The 16,936-nt window shown below is 49.5% G+C and overlaps 1 protein-coding gene across 1 annotated transcript; it reads left to right on the top strand.

Annotated features, from left to right (window-relative positions):
• The first annotated feature begins 388 nt into the window (after nt 1-388).
• Nucleotides 389-5,277, top strand: TMEM92 (transmembrane protein 92). The gene is made up of 5 exons (XM_058560717.1): nt 389-523; nt 3,122-3,147; nt 3,987-4,061; nt 4,229-4,424; nt 4,666-5,277. The coding sequence occupies exons 1-5, from the start codon at nt 455-457 to the stop codon at nt 4,777-4,779; spliced, it is 480 nt and encodes a 159-aa protein (XP_058416700.1). The 5' UTR covers nt 389-454; the 3' UTR covers nt 4,780-5,277.
• Nucleotides 5,278-16,936: the final 11,659 nt, after the last annotated feature.

Below are 16,936 nucleotides of genomic sequence, written 5' to 3'. Positions count from 1 at the left end.
ACCTCCCCCATACAACCCCTCAATCCACTCCAGCGCCTTCGCCTCCCCACTCCCTCAACCCCTGGCCCCAGAAATCCAGGTGGGAAGGGACTTCCAGTGTTCTGGCTCCCTCTGCCTGCATCCCCTCTCCCCTGCCAGGCACAGCACTCCCTCCCTTGAGCCTGGGAGGAATTGGGGTTAGGAAGGGGTAGCTCAGCAGTCTTGAACTGACCCTACAATGTTTTTTATCAGTTAATCTCTTCTACCCCCAGTCCCTAAAACCCAACCCAGACCTCTTCCTCTCCCCTCTCCCTCCTCCTCCCCCTCCCCGCCCTAAGTCCGGCCCATCCCGGTGCGGAGGCTCCGCCCGCAAGCCGAGGCGGGGCCCCATAGGTGGAGAGAAGTGGGAGAGGTCGCGGCCCCGCCTCTCCCCTCCTCCCCTTGCACACGGAAGCTCAGTGGCCCCCATGCCAGGATGTCCGACGCCTGGGTCCCCGGCCTCGTATTCCCCTTGCTGCTCGGCCTGCTGGCCGGCCTCCAACAGGTGAGCGCTGGGGAGGTAAAGCTGTTGAACCTTCCGGGCCTACCCTTGTGGGTCGGGGGCCTGCTTCTAAAGTCCGGTCACCACCTTCCATTGTCAGGATTTCCTCGTGACCACGCGCAATTAGCAATTTCCTTCCTCTTTTTGCTGGGGAGGTGGAGGTGGGGGCAGTGAAGGGAGGCCCTGAGAAGGCCTGGGTTCCTTCGCCTTGTGAGGGCTGTGTAGGGGGACCTGGTCCCTGCCCACCACCATTGACACCTAGCATCTCTCTATGAGTGGGGACTTTGCCCTCCTATTAGCCTTGGCTCTTCCTTCCTGCTCCTTCCCACTGCGTCAGAAAGCGGGGAGTAGCTGGGACTGAGGTCTGGACGCCTGGCCAGCCTGTCTCCTCAGCTCTGTTCTTCCAGTGCTGTGTGACCTTGGGGAAGTCCTGGTCCTCTCTGGGACTGTGTTTGTCTGCTTGTGCCCTAGAGGAGAGGAGGCTCCCTCATCCCCTTCTAGGAGTGGGGGTAGGATTCCAGCCAGGGATAGGATTTGATCCGGCTGCCTGACCCAAGGCTGGGGTGACATCTGACATTTGTGATTCTGAGCCCCGTGAGGCAGGGTTTCAGTACCCTCTCATCCCTCGCTCCCCCAATGATAGGAGATTATCCTGGAAACTGACATGGGTCTAGAACACGGATTTTTAATTTACTTCTGTTTAAGAATCTGTGGGGAATCCCAGGCCCGCTCCCTAGAACATTCACACAGCTGTGCTGACTTGCAGCGTGGCCCTGAAGGCCTGGTCCACCTTCTCTATCATTAGCGATCAGTTTGTGCCAGTGCTAGGCTGAGCATCCTCTTGATTCCTCCCAGCAACTCCAGGGCGCAGGCACGTCAATGCCCCAGTTCATGTGTAAGTAAGCGCAGGTTGCCCAAGCTCACCCCAACATTTGATAAAACCCAGGCTCTGAACCACCTTAGACAAGACACCCCCCCCCCCACTTAAATGGGGGAAGAGAACCTGGGAGAAGATCTCCTCCCCCTCCCAAACAGGAACTCAGGATTAATATATTAAACCCGTTTGTTATCCAGCCTTCTTAACTGGGGGCCAGGAGAGGGAGGAGGGACAGGGGCTGGGATCTGAGGGGGAAGAGGGTGCCACTGAATACCTGGACTTCTTGATCTGCACCAACTCTGCAGTCACCCCAGTGTGCTTTGTGGCCCTCACCTTCTCTGGGCCAACCTGCAGGGGTTCATTCCTGCTCCTGTCCCCATCAGCCAAGGCTCACATGGCACTGAGCTCCACTAAGGGGAATCAGCCCAACTATTATTGGCTGTCATTGGTATTCTTAGCCTTACTGTTGTTGTCATTAGCAGCTGAAATGTTATTGAGTTATTTCAAGTAAGTGTACAAAGATAAGGTGGTCTCGCCAAAGCTGGCTCCTTATCCTTGAGCCGTGGTTGTTTGTCCCCGGAGGCTGGGGTGGGGTGACAGATAAACTCCCACACCTGCGTTCCTCCCCCACAGTCTGGGAGCAGCCAGGATGAAATGAAACCAGGTAATCAATGAATGCTCCTTCATTCATTCTGCCAATATTGTGACTGCTGGGTTTTCAACAGCGATGGTACAGACAAAAATCCCTGCCCTCGTGGAGTTTACACTCTACTGAGACAGACCATTAACAAGTAAAGTAAAATATATGGTGTAGTTAGATGTTGATAAGCACTATGCAGAGAAATGCTGCACAGTAAGGAAAAGGGGAGTGCTTTGGGGGAGTAGATGTAATTTTATATAAGATGGTCAGAGAGCGGGTGCTGGAGGCAGCCTTGCAGATATCTGGGGGAAGAATGTTCCAAAGCAGGGCTTATACACATAATTGCTATTAATTGGGTTAAATTCTGTGACAATACCCTGGACGTCCTACAGAACTAGTACAGAAGAGGAAGGGAAGGAGGGAGGAGCTGGGTCCAGGGAGGAGGGTCTGGGGAGCTTCGCAGACAGAGCAAGGAACCCCCCACAGAGGGATCTGAAGGATGAATGGGGGTTCAGCAAACCATGAAGGCTTGGGGAACAGGGCCCGCCCTTGCACGCAGGTATAAAACAGCCCGGGGTGTGCAGGGAGCTCCCAGTGGGTGTGTGGGCAAGAGAGCCAGCGGGGAGCAGGGTAAGACTGATGGCTGGGGGTCTGGGCCCCGGGGGAGCCCCTGGAGGGAGCTTCCAGCAAGGTTGCGAGTGATAAGATTTGCCGGGTAGGAGCTTGCTCACAGTGTCGGGAGTGACTCCGGTGGCAGGAGGAGAGTTGCTGGCGTCCTGGACCGTGGAGGGCATGGAAAGGAGATTGAGTGGAAGGTGGTCAGAAGGCATGAGCTTACAGAGCTGTGGGTGAGCGGATGTGGTGTGGCTGTGTGGTGAGCAGAGGAAGGAGAGCTGGGGGCCGCCAGGGGGCAGCTGGGGCTCCAGTCAGTGACCTGGGGAACTCGTGGAGTGAGGCAGAGAGCAGGCTGGGGCAAAATGCTGATCCACTGGGGACCTGCTGGCAGTCAGGTACCTGGGCAGCATCTGGGGGAGACCCCGCCCCCAGTTTATAACCTCTAACCTCTGCCTCTTTTCTTCGACAGGCTGCAGCCAAATGTAGCCCCTTCCAGTAAGTCTGGGATTTGGGCTATAACTTCCAATCTGGAGAGGAGACACCCCAAATCCTGCCCTGCCTGCCTTCATCCTCATCCACTCCTGTTCCAGCCAGAAACCATCCTCTTCCTCATCTCCCCCACCCAGAGAAGGAGACTCCACCCCCTCCCTCCTTCCACCGGCCAACCCAGGGGCAGTTCCACACCTGGGGGCGGGTCTGAAGCATAATCCCCATCCTTACTGCAGCCTCAGGCCCTCTCCCCTCTGAGGGTACCCCTGGGAGGGCAGACAAACAGTCTGTGCTGACGTTAACATATAAATGCCAAGAAGCCTGTACACAATGAGGAGGGGCTGAGGGGTGGTCTCTGGTGGAAAAGTGTTTCCATCAAGTCGGCGCTGGATGTTCCAGGAACACCCTCTCCTTCCCACCTCCTTCTCCGTGGGCACCAGCAAGGGCTCACTCCTCCTCGAGTTAGCTCCTATACACTCCCCAGTGCCCCCTTCTCTCTACATCTCATTAGAGTGATGCTGTAGCCACTACAACTCTCAATCCCCACGCCTGCCCAGTGAGGTTGACAGGACATTCATTACACCCATTTTATAGATGAAGAAAGTGAGGCCCAGCAAGGAGTGTAACTTGACACAAGTGCACAGGCTGGTAGTGAGATGAGCCTGGAACCCAGGTCCTGCTCCTGCCCCCAGGTTCCTCCCACTGAGCCCCGAGGGGGGCCCATAGCCCCCACCCTGCTAGGGGCGTGGCTTGTGCCCTGAGTGTATGGGTGAGTGTTGGGGGGACTGGGATCCTCCTGCCTCCCCACCTCGGTACCAACAACCTCTTTCTGCTCACCCCCCCAGCACCTGCTCCCAAGGATCAAAATGCTGTGGTGACAACTGCTGCCAGGAGCACGAGATCTTCTCTGGCCCCTTAAGGTGAGCCCAGGGCCAGCTCCTCTCGGCTCAGTCCTCCAAGGGGCCTGATCCACACAGGATGTGCTGGACTTCCTGCCGAGGGGGTGGTGTAGGTCGTGGGAGAGAGCAAGGGGAGCAGGGGGCTTGACCTGGAGACCCAGGGTGATGGTGGTGCCTCCTCACCCCAGGATCTTCGTCATCATCTTCCTGATCATCCTGCCTCTCCTGTGCATCTGTGGCCTGGCCAAGCGCTTCTGTCGCAACTGCAGAGAGCCAGAGCAGGACACCCCAATGGATCACGAGAGGCTTCCAGAACAGCCCTCCATTGCCTCCCCAGAAAGGGTTAGGGTGTCCACCTTTGGGGCCCCACCCCCCTACAGCGAGGTAGGTCTCTGTCCCCATCCCTGCTCTGCTCCTCAGCCCTCCATACCTCCCTATTGTCCAGATATTTAGAGCAACAGGGGCAGTGGAGGCCTCCTTACCCCAGGCCTCTGGACTCTAGGGAGGGCTCTGCAACAAGCATTGGGTCACCCTCTCCCTTAAATATGCCACCACCAGCACGGTAGGGGGGCAACGGCCTGTGCTAGGCCCTAAGAAGATTCTATGTCCCCTCTTTTCCCTGCAGATTATTCTGAAGCCTGTCCTGGACCTGCCTCCCACAGAGCCCCCCCCTCCCTACAGCTTCAGGCCTGAAGAGCATGCTGGGGTGCAAAGGGGCATCGACAACCCAGCCTTCTGAGCCACCTCCTGCCTGGAGTCCTGCCGTCAGCCACCTCCTCCCCAACGCCTCCTGGATCAAGCCAGAGACTCCTGGGACCCCTGGAATGCCCACCCCCCCCATCCTGCCACGCCTCTGGCCTTTCTTGGATTTAACTTATTGCTTTTCCTGCCCTGTTCCGTCCCAGCTGCCTCTCTTGTCCTGAGGGCTGGGCTGGCACAACAGCATCCACCCCCCACCTCCAGCCCAAGCTAGAGGCTGCCAGGAGGAAACTGTCAACAGTTGGAGGTGCCCGACAGTGGAATGGGCTACGCCGAGGAGTGGCGAGAGCCCCGTTTCTGGAGGTATACAAATCTTGACTGGACAGCCGGCCCTGAGATATTATGGAGGGCATTTCTGTACCTATGGGAGATGGGACTGGATGAGCTCTGAGCCATTTTCCAATTCTACCTGAGTGGAGAAGACCCCATTGTACCACTCCCCACAACACGTGTACTCACTAAATTTTAGCTGATTGTTGCTGTGAGTCTGCCTCTGGCTGTGTGGGGAGGTGAGCCCAGGCCCTGCTGGTGCACTGGGGCGGGGAGTCACTGCGTCTGAAATCCCACCATTGATGAGTCCCCTAGGGCTGTGTTGACCATGAGCCTGGGAGGACAGTACATCCGTGTGCCACCCTCCAAGAAAGGCTCTTTGCAGATGCTTTGATCTCTGGTTCCTTGAGGTCTCTGGGTGCTAAAGAGCCTGGACGGGGAGCTGGGGAATGGGGTGGGAATGACTGGTTTGTGCTTCCCCGTCCCCTCCTCCACTGCTCTCCCCGGGAGACATAGAGCTCAGCTCCCTGACTTTCTCCGTGGGGGTGGGGAGGGGGCAAAGGAGAGGAGTGGGGGAGGCTGGTCATCTGTGGGGCAGGGCCTCCAGAGACCTTGATCAGCCCCACCCTAGAGTCTCCTGGAGGGAGGAGAGGAGAGAGCAGATCCGCCCTTCTATTCCAGTCTTGCGTGGTTCTGGGCACCATGACCTCGGCCCCATCTGCGGGGTTAACCTCTAAGAGGAAAGAAACATTCTCCGTTGCAGCACTGGAGAGAGTCTTCGAGGGGCATTGGTCCCTGTGGGGGCCTGCAGCAAAGTGTGGAGCTGGCAGGCTGGCGTGGAGCATGCGGAGTGAGAGGGACCCCCGTGCCAGTGTCTTGGGGCTCAGGCAGGGCTGGGCTCCTTCACCCTGACCCTGCCTTTGCACTGCTCCCCTACAGCCCATGAATGCCAGCCTTCCTCCCCAGGCAGAGGGCACAGCAGCAGTGCTGGCCAAAGATCCTGGGAGGATTGGAGGTAGAACTGGCCCTGGTGTGCTGGCAGGGATGCCTCCTCTTAATACCCATCCTTGGGGCATCAGGACCCAGAGGCAGGGAGATTACAGCCAACCCCAAAGGTGCTAGGAACAGGGGTTGTCTGGCTGGGGTTCCTGCTGGAGACAGGGCTCCAGAGGGAGAAGGGTAGTACCAACAACATAGTGCCGGAGTTGGCAGTAGGAGAATGAGCCCAACCATAGGAAGTTTCCCTTCAGTTTCAGGGACCGATCGGGGGAGCAGAGGAAGATATGTGAGTGCTTTGCGTAAACATAACCAGCTCCGATTAGGGTAGTCCCAGAGCTGGTGTTGCCCTCGCTGTGGTAAACGCCCACCCCAGTGGGAGGATGGTAAGCAAGGGGCTTTGCAGACCTGGAGGAGGAGGTCACCCTCAGCCTGGACACTGCCTGCCTTTCACCAAGGATGACATTGGGCCTTTAAATTCTCCCCAGCAGCAGCAGAGTGGCCTGGTGGAAAGTGGTCATCCCCAAGCCCAGCGTTGCTGGGACCTGGTGGCAGAAATGGCCAGTTCTGCGGCTCTCTGTTCACTGTTGGTGAGAGTGGAAATAGTGTGATCTTCCTGGAGGGCAATCTACCAGTACCCATTCATGTCACAGATATTTACAAAGCTCCTACTATGTGTCGGGCACTCTGCCTGGCACTGAGTATCTGTTAAAATATAAAATGCACATGACTCAGCAATTCCTCCTCTAGGAATGGTCCTTCAGAAATGCTCATACAGAAGAGCTCAAAGAGATGTCCATCACAGCATTGTAGTTGGGGGTAAATGATAATACCCTAAATGTCCATTGACAGGAGCCTGTTAAACTTAAGGATACATCCTTATTATGAGTGCTATGCAGCCTTTAAAAAGAATGAAGTGAATCCGAAGAACCCACCTCATACCATGTCCGTCATTTATTATAATAGAGAAAAGGCAAGTTGCAGAACAAGAGCATAAGACCTCAATTTGTAACTATATACTCCATCATACATATTATATATATATGTTTTTTTCTTTTGCAAATGTATAGAAAAAATCTAGAAGGATATGAACCAAACCCTTTTAATGGTGGTTGGCACTGTGGGATGGAGGGAGCCGATTGGAGGGAGGTTTTTTTCTTTGTATGCTTTGTCATCGTTTATATTTTTTACAAGGAGCAAGCATGGCTCTTGTAAATTTAAAAGAGATTTCTTTAATGGAAAAAATACAGGCAGCTTTAGAAGTTAATGCAGACTCACCTTGTGAACTTTGATCAACAGCAACTTATATATTATCAGCTCTGCTATGAGGAAGAGGCTAGAAAGACTCAGACATGTGGCACACACATGACATTTGCGACCCAGGGAACAGATAAGCGATGTACATAGAAAAGCCTGGACAGCTGCCAGACACGTGAGGAACATGTGATGCCCGTATGTCAAACCTGTGCAGGGCTGTGGTGGGCACTCAGTGTATATGGAATGAGACACAATGGGTTGTGACTTGCTGGGTGGTCGGATGGATGAGCAGTTTCACAGTGACTGAGAATTCATCGCTGGCTGCTTGGTTTAGCAGCTCAAATCCAATGAATAAATGAGGAAAGATGGAATGAATGAATGAATGAATGTCTGAGTGAATGAACGAATGAATCAATGTGAAGATCTGCCACCAAACATTTGCAAAGACTCATGAAGCCTGGTTAACATCAAGAAGGCACTCCTGGTGGCTGTGGACTTGAACTTCTGTCTGCAGGGTCGGGAGCGCAGGAGAAGCTGCAGGTCAGGGGGCTTGATGGGGGGAGGGGCGGGTGTGCACTCATGCTCCAGCGGCAGAGGGAGGAGGAGAAAGGAGCTCTGCTGCTGTGGTAAGCTGGAAGGAGAGATGACACCAACCAGAATCTTACCTCACCCTGACTGAGATTCAGAACTCCAGCTTCTGACATTTTAGCTTCTGCATCCAACATCTCCAGGTCTCAGTTTCCCCGTTTGTACAATGAAGAGGTTTACCCCTTCCAGCTCTGGTAGGACGTAGCTCTCTGACTTCCGAGTTGGGAAGGGCTAAGAGAACCTCCTTGATGCCAACAGCCTTTTCTCCACCCCACCTCAGCCACACACTCCAATGGATATACGTGATCTTGCCATCTCTGATCACCTCAAACCTCTCACTCCCTGAAAATCACCTCCCATTCTTCCAGCTCAGGTACTGTATTAGCCCCATGCCAGCGATTCTCTGAGCCCACTGAGACCTCCGAGCCCCTGGCCTTAGCCCCTCTGCAGTGCCATCAGCTGTGTCCTCACTGCCCTCCTCATCCTGCTTGGAGCCCCTGCTCCATTCTGATAATCACTGCCCTGCATCTGACTTCTTTACCGTTTTCTCCACCCGTCATACTCACCCAGCAAAACCCCAAACTCTGATTGGAACCAACTTTCACTCAAGAACCAATACACCTGTGTGATTAGACTCACTTCAAAATCAAAACTGCCGATCTCAAGCAGGCCCTCAGCTCCTCCAACACACCATAGAAGCTTCACTTCCTCACTCTTGAGATGACTGATTCATATCTTCTACTCTCTTTGAATCTCCCACACGCCCAACTTCAATTTCAGCTGGTGATGGCACCACATACTTCAGAGAAGAAAATGGATGCACTCATACGAGAACCACCCAATTCCCGCCCCCCACTTCTGGTTACAGTGGAGCTGCATCCCACACCTCCAGCTGGATTCTGCCCCCTCATGCCTGCTCAGAACGTCGCTCGTGAGGTTATTCCTGATCAGCCATTTCTCCCTCACCATTGCACCTTTTTCATTACCATCTGTGCATAACTAGGCCCCAGCACCCATCTGAGAGAAACCCTCCGTCGATGTTCTCATTCCCCCTTGGGTCTGCTCTTCTGCTTCCCCCTGCATTCCCATTCCGTCGTGCTCCAATCAGCCCTTTGTCTCCATCATCACATGAAATGGCTCTTGTCCACATCACCAGTGACCTACATCTTGCCGGAGCCAGAGGACAATTCTCTCGCCTCATTTACTCAGTTTCATGAGGCATTTGACATACTTGGCCACTTCTTCCTCCTTGAAAAAATTCCTTTTCTAGACTTCTCTGACACCACCTTCCCTGGTTTTCCTCTTACTCACCAGCTGCTCCTTCTCAGGCTCCTTCACTTTCTCCTCCTCATCCACCATCGCTAAATGATGGCGGACCTGGAGGTTCCTTCGTTCACTCCCATAGTGGGTCTCATCCAGTTCCATGGTTTCCCAGACCATCTATTACCTGATGAATCTCAAATCTTTATCTCTGGCCAAGACTTCTCCCTTGAACTCCAGATTTTTATATTTAACTACCTAACACCTCCACTTGGATGCCCAGTGAGCACTTCACAGCCCAAACTAGGTTCCAATGTGCTTCTACCCCGCCCCAAATCCAGTCCTTGCCAAACTGTCCCATCGCAAATAGATGGCACCACAGCCAGCCAGCTGTTCAGGCCAAAAGCCTGAGCTATTCTGATTCCTCTCTTTCCCTCATCCCCTTGTCCTGCCTCCAAAATAGACCCATGTCCACTTTTTACCATTTCACTGTCCCAGCCCTAGACCAAGCTACAGTCAAGTCCAGCCTCGGCTATCTCAGTGACATCCTAACTAGTTTCCTGCCTCCACTCCTGTCTCCATCCTGCCCCCTGCAGTTTATCCTGCACACTGCAGTCAGGGAGATCTTTGTAAAGCATAAAAAAGACCTGTCCCTCCTCTGCTTAAAAGCCTCTGATGGTTGCCCATTGCACTCGGAATAAACTCCACACCCCCAATTGTGGCCTGCAGGACTTACAAGGTATGGTCCCTCCTGTACCCTCTTACTTCTCCCCTCCTTTCTCACTGCATGCCAGCCACAGTGGCCTTGTCTCTGAGCCTTGACTGTCCCAAATCAGCCTGGCTCAGGGCCTTTAATGGCTTTTCTGCTTGGAACACCCCCCACCCCCAGCTTCTCCCCCAGTCTTCACAAGGCTGCCCTCTTTTCATCATTCTGGTTCCAGTTCAGCTGTCACCTACTCAAAGAAGCCTTCCCTGACCACCCTGCATAAAGCAGCCCCCTCTAGTCCATCTCTATTACACCATCCTATCTTATTTTCTTCACAGCAGGTCCCAGTACCGGAAATCACCTTATTTCTTTACATGCTGGTGTGTTTACAGCCTGTTTTCCCTCTCTGGACCGAACCTCCTCAGGGACAGGGATCTGCCATGTTCCCTGTCAGGTCTAGAGTCTAGAACGTGCCTAGCGGCTGGTAGGCGTCACTCTTTGTTGACTGACTCACTACCTGTGGCCACAGTGGTCACGGCCACCTCGAAAGCAAAGCTCAAAAGGTCCTGCAGGGGTGGGGCCCGCCAGCTCCGCTTCAGTGGCCCTGGGTTCACAGGTTCAGATCCTGGGCGCAGACATATGCACTGCTTATCAAGCCATGCTGTGGCAGGCGTCCCACATATAAAGTGGAGGAAGATGGGCACAGATGTTAGCCCAGGGCCAATCTTCCTCAGCAAAAAAAAAAAAAAAAAGGTCCTGCAGGAGGAACACCCAGGAAAGGAGCTTCTCAGGCCTGGTTTTTTCCAACAAAAACCCATTTTTCCTTCGCATATCTCTGTGGAGTTTTAAGATCCTATCAACCTGTGGAGCCAGTGCTGGTGGTCTAGTGGTGAAGGTTCAGCACTCTCACTGCCACGGCGCAGGTTCGTTTCCTGGTCAGGGACCACAGCACCCGTCTGTCAGTTGTCATACTGCGGTGGCTGCCTGTTGCTGTGATGCTGAAAGCCATGCCGGTACCAGTATTTCAAGTACCAGCAGGGTCACCCACGGTGGACAGGTTGCAGCAGAGCTTCCAGACTGAGATGGACTAGGAAGAAGGACCTGGACACCCACTTCCTGAAAAAATTGGCCATGAAAACCCTATGAATAGCAGCAGAGCCTTGTCTGATATAGCGCCGGAAGGTGAGAGGATGGCCCAAAAAGACCCAGCAGGGTTCTGCTCTGCTGCACACAGGGTCACTAGGGGTGGGAATCCACTCAACGACACTAACAACAATAAATTATCCTGTGGAAATTTGAGAGAAATGCTGATGTAGTCCAACCTTGTCTTATTATAGATGAGAAAGTCAAAGTCCAGAAAAGAGAAGTGACTCAGCCAAGGCCACATAGCTGTCAGGGTCAAAAGTTGGATTTAAAACTCAGCCTAGTGAGTGCCAACCGGCAGGAATGCTGTGGGGGAAGGAGATGGTGTGACTCTCAAGGGGTAGCAGGAGGGAGATCTTTGTGGTGACAAACAGTTCTGTTATCTTGATTGCAGTGGTGGTTACACAAATCTACACAGGTGAAAAAATGACAGAATTACATGCACACTGTGCAATGTCGATTTCCTGACTTTGATACTGGACAGAAGATGTAACCCTTGGGAGAAATTGGGCAAAGGGAACTTGAGACCCCTTTGTACTTTCTTTGCAACTTCCTGAGAATCTATAATGATTTCAAAATAAAAAGATTTTAAAAATCAATTTCCTGCCTCCAGGTTCAAGAGCTTTTTACGTGAAGTTCATTAGATCAAATTTAGGTTCAGTTTATGTGCCCAGGGCCCAATACAAAGCACAGTTTATGCTTTTTATAGGTTGCAGTTTGTTTAAACTGCAGTAATTTGGTGTAGAGGGCTGTAATCTGCAGACAACTCGAGGCAGTGGTGAATGCAAAGTTGGATGGATCTTCTCTCTCCTTCACACCTGACCATGACTTTCCTGTAGCCAAGGGTGTGGCTCCTGCTCACACAGAGAGACAGAGATAAGAGGACGAGGCCCTCAGACTCGGAGATGAGAGTTTCTTAGTCATCTAGATGTACCTCCTTAGGGCAGGTTTATATATATATATATATATATATACATTTAATGTAAACTTTATTTACAAAAACAGGCAACTGGCTGAATTTGGCTCATGCACCGTAGTTTGCTGACTTCTGAACTAAAACACAGAAATAAGTTTTATTTTTCCACCTCTTATCCCCTATCCAGCTTGGTTGTGCAGTTGGCTGTTTTAGTTGTTCTGTTTTGTTTTTCCAATTTTTTATGGTGGTAAAATATACATAACATAAAATTTACCATCTTAACCATTTTTAAGTGTACAGTTCAGTGGTATCGAATACATTTATAATGCTGTGCAACCATCACCACCATCCATCTCCATAACTCTTTTCATCTTGTAAAACTGTACCCATTAAATAACAACTCTTTATTCTCTCTCTCTTCCCTCCAGCCCCTGGCAACCACCATTCCACTTCCTGTGTCTATGATTTTGACTGCTCTCCTATAAGTGGAATCATACAGTCATTATCTTTTGGGTCTAGCTTATTTCACTTAGCATAACATCCTCAAGGTTCATCCATGGTGTAGCATATGTCAGAATTTCCGTCCTTTTTAAGGTTGAACAATATTCCGTTGTGTGTATATTACCACATTCTGCTTATCCATTCATCTGTTGATGGACACCTGGGTTGCTTCCTTATTGTGAATATTGCTGCTGTGAACATGGTGTACATACAGTTTTTCAAGACCCTGCTTTCTATTCTTTTGGGTATATATCCATAAGTGGAATTGCGGGATCTTATGGTAATTCCGTTTTTAATTTTTTGAGGAACTGCCACTCTGTTTTCCTCAGCAGCTGTACCATTTTACATTCCCACCAACAGCACACAAGGGTTTCAATTTCTCTGCATCCTCACCAACACTTGTTTTCTGTGTTTTTGTTAGTAGCCATCCTAATGGGTGTGAGGTGGTATCTCATTGTAGTTTTGATTTCCATTTCCTTACTGATTAGTGATGTTGAGCATCTTTTATGTGCTTATTGGCCATTGCATATCTTCTTTGGAGAAACGTCTATTTAAGTCCTTTGCCCATTTTAAAATCAGGTTGTTTGCTTTTTTGTTGTTGAGTTTTAGTAGTCCTCTATATATTCTGGATATTAATCCCTTATCAGATATATGATTTGCAAATATTTTCTCTCATTCAATGCATTGCCTTTTTACTCCACTGATAGTGTCTTTTGATGCAAAATTTTTTAATTTTCATGAAGTCCAATTTGTCTATTTTGTCTTTTGTTATTTGTACCTTTGGTGTCATATCCAAGAAATCATTGCCAAATCCAATATCATGAAGCTTTTGCCCTATATTTCCTTCTAAGAGTTTTATAGTTTTAGGTCTTACATTTAGGTATTTGATCCATCTTAAGTTAATTTTTTCACATGATGTTAGGCAAGGGTCCAATTTCATTCTTTAGCATGTGGCTATCTGGTTTTCTCAGCACCATTTGTTGAAAGACTGTCCTTTCCCCCATTGAATGGTTTTGGCTCCCTTATCAAAAATCATTTGACCATATATTTGAGTGTTTATTTCTGGGCTCTCTATTCTATTCCATTTGCCTATAGGTCTGTCTTTATGCCAGTACCACACTGTGTAGATTACTGTAATTTTGTAGTAAGTTTTGAAATCAGGAAGTGTGAGTCCCCCAGCTTTGTTCTTGTTTTTCAAGATTATTTTGGCTATTTGGAGTCCCTTGAGATTCCATGTGAATTCTAGGGTGGGTTTTTCTATTTCTGAAAAAAAGTCATTAGGATCTTGATAGGAATTACATTAAATTTGTGGATTGCTTTGGGCAGTAATGACATCTTCACAATGTTGAGTCTTCCAATTCGTGAAGATGGGATGTGTTTCCATTTATTTATGTCTTTAATTTCTCTCAGCAAGGTTTTGTAGTTTTCATTGTACAAATCTTTCACCTCCTTGGTTAGGTTAATTTCTAAGTATTGTATTCTTTTTGATACTATTGTAAATGGAATTGGTTTTGTCATTTCCTTTTCAGATTGTTCATTGCTAGTAGGTACAAATGCAGCTGATTTTTGTGTGTTGACTTTATATCCTGCTACTTTGCTGAATTCATTTATTAGTTCTAACATTTTTTTGTGTGGCATCTTTAGGGTTTTCTAGATATAAGACCATATCATCAGTGAAGAGAGATAATTTTACTTCTTCTTTTCTGGCCTGGGTGCTTTTCTATTTCTTTTTCTTGCCTAATTCCAGTACTACGTTGAATAGAAGTGACAAAAGCAGGCATCTTTGTCTTGTTCCTGTTCCTGTTCTTAGAGGAAAAGCTTTCAGTCTTTCACCATTGAATATGATGTCCCCTGTGGGTTTTTAATATATAGCTTTCATTATGTTGAAGTAGTTTCCTTTTATTTCTAGTTTGTTGAGTGTTTTTATCATGAAAGGGTGTTGAATTTTGACATTATTTTTCTGCATCAGTGGAGATGATCATGTGTTTTTTCCCTTCATTCCATCGGTGTGATGTATCACACTGATCAATTTTCGTGTGTTGAAGTGTCCTTGCTTTCCAGGAATAAATCCCACTTCGTCATGGTGTATAATCCTTTTAATATGCTGCTCAATTAGGTTTGCTAGTATTTTGTTGAGCATTTTTGCATCAACGTCCATAAGGGATGTTGGTCTGTAGTTTTCTTGTAGTGTCTTTGTCTGGCTTTGGTATTAGCGTAATGCTGGCTTCATAGAATGACTTAGGAAGTGTTCCCTCCTCTTCAACTTTTTGGAAAATTTTGAGAGAGATTAGTATTAGTTCTTCTTTAAATATTTGGTAGAATTCACCAGTGAAGCCATCAGGGCTTTTCTTTATTGGAAGATTTTTGATTACTGATTGAATCTCCTTACTAGTCATAGATCTATTTGAATTTTCTATTTCTTCATGATTTAGTCTTGGTAGGTGTTGTGTTACTAGGACGGGAGGAAGGAGGGCAACAACAACGGCGGCCCTCCTCTTGTCTGTGCCTCTGAGATGAGAAGCAGCAATCAGCAATCAGAGCACAGATCCCTGATATTCAGAGGACAGGGTCCTTTTTGCCCACTCTGGTTCCTGCAAACTGTGTGCAAGCTGCTCCAGGAACACAGCTGCCTGCCACCTGGCTGGGGGTGGGGATGAGTGGCTGCTACCGTGTTAAGAGCTGAAATGGACTGAAATTAACTACAATTTACTGTCCAAGCCTTCTCCCAGAAGTTGCAAGCCTTTAATAGACCCCAGAGTTCCAAAATAGTTACATCAGACAGATTCTGCCAGTGCAGTTGTTATCTAGGTGAGGAGATAGGTTCCTGGTGCTTCCTACCCCATCATCTTCCCAGAATCCTCTCAGCAGGATTATATTTTAATTGTATCCATTTGAGAAAATTCAATTGTGTGAGCTGAGATTTGACCAATAATTTATTCAAAACTTGCTTTCGTTTCCTGCCAACATTTTCTCAGAACAAAGGATGTTAAGAACGTTGATCAGAGGCTCAGGAAGACAGTTTTGTGATTTGACACAGCAATGGCAGAACTTTCATCAACAAACTCCAAATTTGTTATACTGCACATTTTTTCCATATGCCCAGCCCCCTGGATTTTCTTGGAATTGTCTCCATCTGTTCCCCTCCTTTCACATAATGACAGGACTGGGAAGCAGCGATTTTTCACAACGTGGCTCTGCCTCTCTGGCCACAGTTGACCAGTTCAGGAGTGGGCACTGATCAGTCTGGGCCCATCAGAGACTTCCCATGAAAATTATGGATTTGGAACTCAGCGAGTCTGTCTAATCTCTAGATTGCTCAGGTAGCAAAGCTGCTAGATGGAGAACCTGGAGCCACTGGGGCCCATGTTAGCCACTGTGTGAAGAACCCAGTTGAGTGAGAAAGAAAGAAGCCAACATTCAGAGGAAAGTGGAGACGGGAGACAGAAAGTCCTGATAACTGTCAAATGTTTGGATCCATTTGTTCCTGAGGCCCAGCTGCCTTCCCATAGCCTGGCCACTCCACCCTTCTTTGGCAACCAAAAGCTAATACATCTCCCATTTTGCTCAAGCTGGTGTGAGTTGGTTTATAGCCACTTACAACCCAAAGAGCCCAGAGTGGATTACTAGACCACGCTCTCACTTTACAGATGAAGAAACAGATTCTGAGAAAGGCTATGACTTCCCTAAGGCTGCAAGGTTAGTGAGTGGCTAGGCTAGAATTAAATCTCAAATTTCCTGATTGTAGCTCCCACATATTCCTGCACAGCTGCTGCTACTGCAGGGCCACGTGACATTTGCAAAGCCTGTTGGAGATTTCCAAAGTCCTCAGTTGGAGGGAAATGCATCCGTACCTCCTCCTGTCTACAAAACAAAGGGGAAAAGATAAAAATAGAAGACCATGGAAACATAACTGGAGACCTGGAAGCCGGGGGATGGCACAGGAAATTGAGAATGGAAAGAACAAAGTCAGACTTGGTAGAGGTGAAAACTAAAAGGACCCCACACAATGCGTGCCTGAGCTCTCACACAAGGAAGACAGGATCAGAGAGCTCTTCACCTCTTTGCAAAACTCTCCTCCAGGATTCAGATTAAACTGAGCAGATAAATATCCTCCTAACCAAGGCTAAAGGGAGATCAGAGACCCACTCAAGTGTCGGCTGCCCATGGGTCCCCAAGCCTGCCCGCCTTCTGAGGTCATCCTTACCTTCAATATAAAATAAGATGGCTTGAGAGGGGGGCTAGATGCTCTTTCTGCATAGTTGCCTCCTGATCCCTCACCCTACCCTAGACACAGCCCTCCCTCCTGCTCCCACCTCCCAAGCACTGCTGACAAAGTTGCATGTTTCTGACTTTCCTCGAAGGTTTGGGGTAACAGAGAGGGGTCACGGGGCCTGGCAGGTCTGCAGGAGTTTTGGTCCCTCCTGGGCCACATGGTATATGCAGGTAACAGAGTGGGCCTGCCTCAGACCGATCACTGATAAACAGACAACTCAACAGCCT

Source organism: Diceros bicornis, chromosome 18, assembly GCF_020826845.1.
Source record: "Diceros bicornis minor isolate mBicDic1 chromosome 18, mDicBic1.mat.cur, whole genome shotgun sequence".
Classification (NCBI taxonomy): domain Eukaryota; kingdom Metazoa; phylum Chordata; class Mammalia; order Perissodactyla; family Rhinocerotidae; genus Diceros; species Diceros bicornis.
The sequence above is the reverse complement of the archived record's forward strand: the minus strand, read 5'-3'. Positions and strand labels throughout refer to the sequence as shown.

Coding starts and splice junctions, on each gene's coding strand:
- TMEM92 (XM_058560717.1), top strand. CDS start 455: ATGTCCGACGCCTGGGTCCCCGGCCTCGTATTCCCCTTGCTGCTCGGC. Junction 4,062..4,228: donor ATCTTCTCTGGCCCCTTAAG/GTGAGCCCAGGG, acceptor TCCTCACCCCAG/GATCTTCGTCATCATCTTCC. Junction 4,425..4,665: donor CCCCACCCCCCTACAGCGAG/GTAGGTCTCTGT, acceptor TTTTCCCTGCAG/ATTATTCTGAAGCCTGTCCT.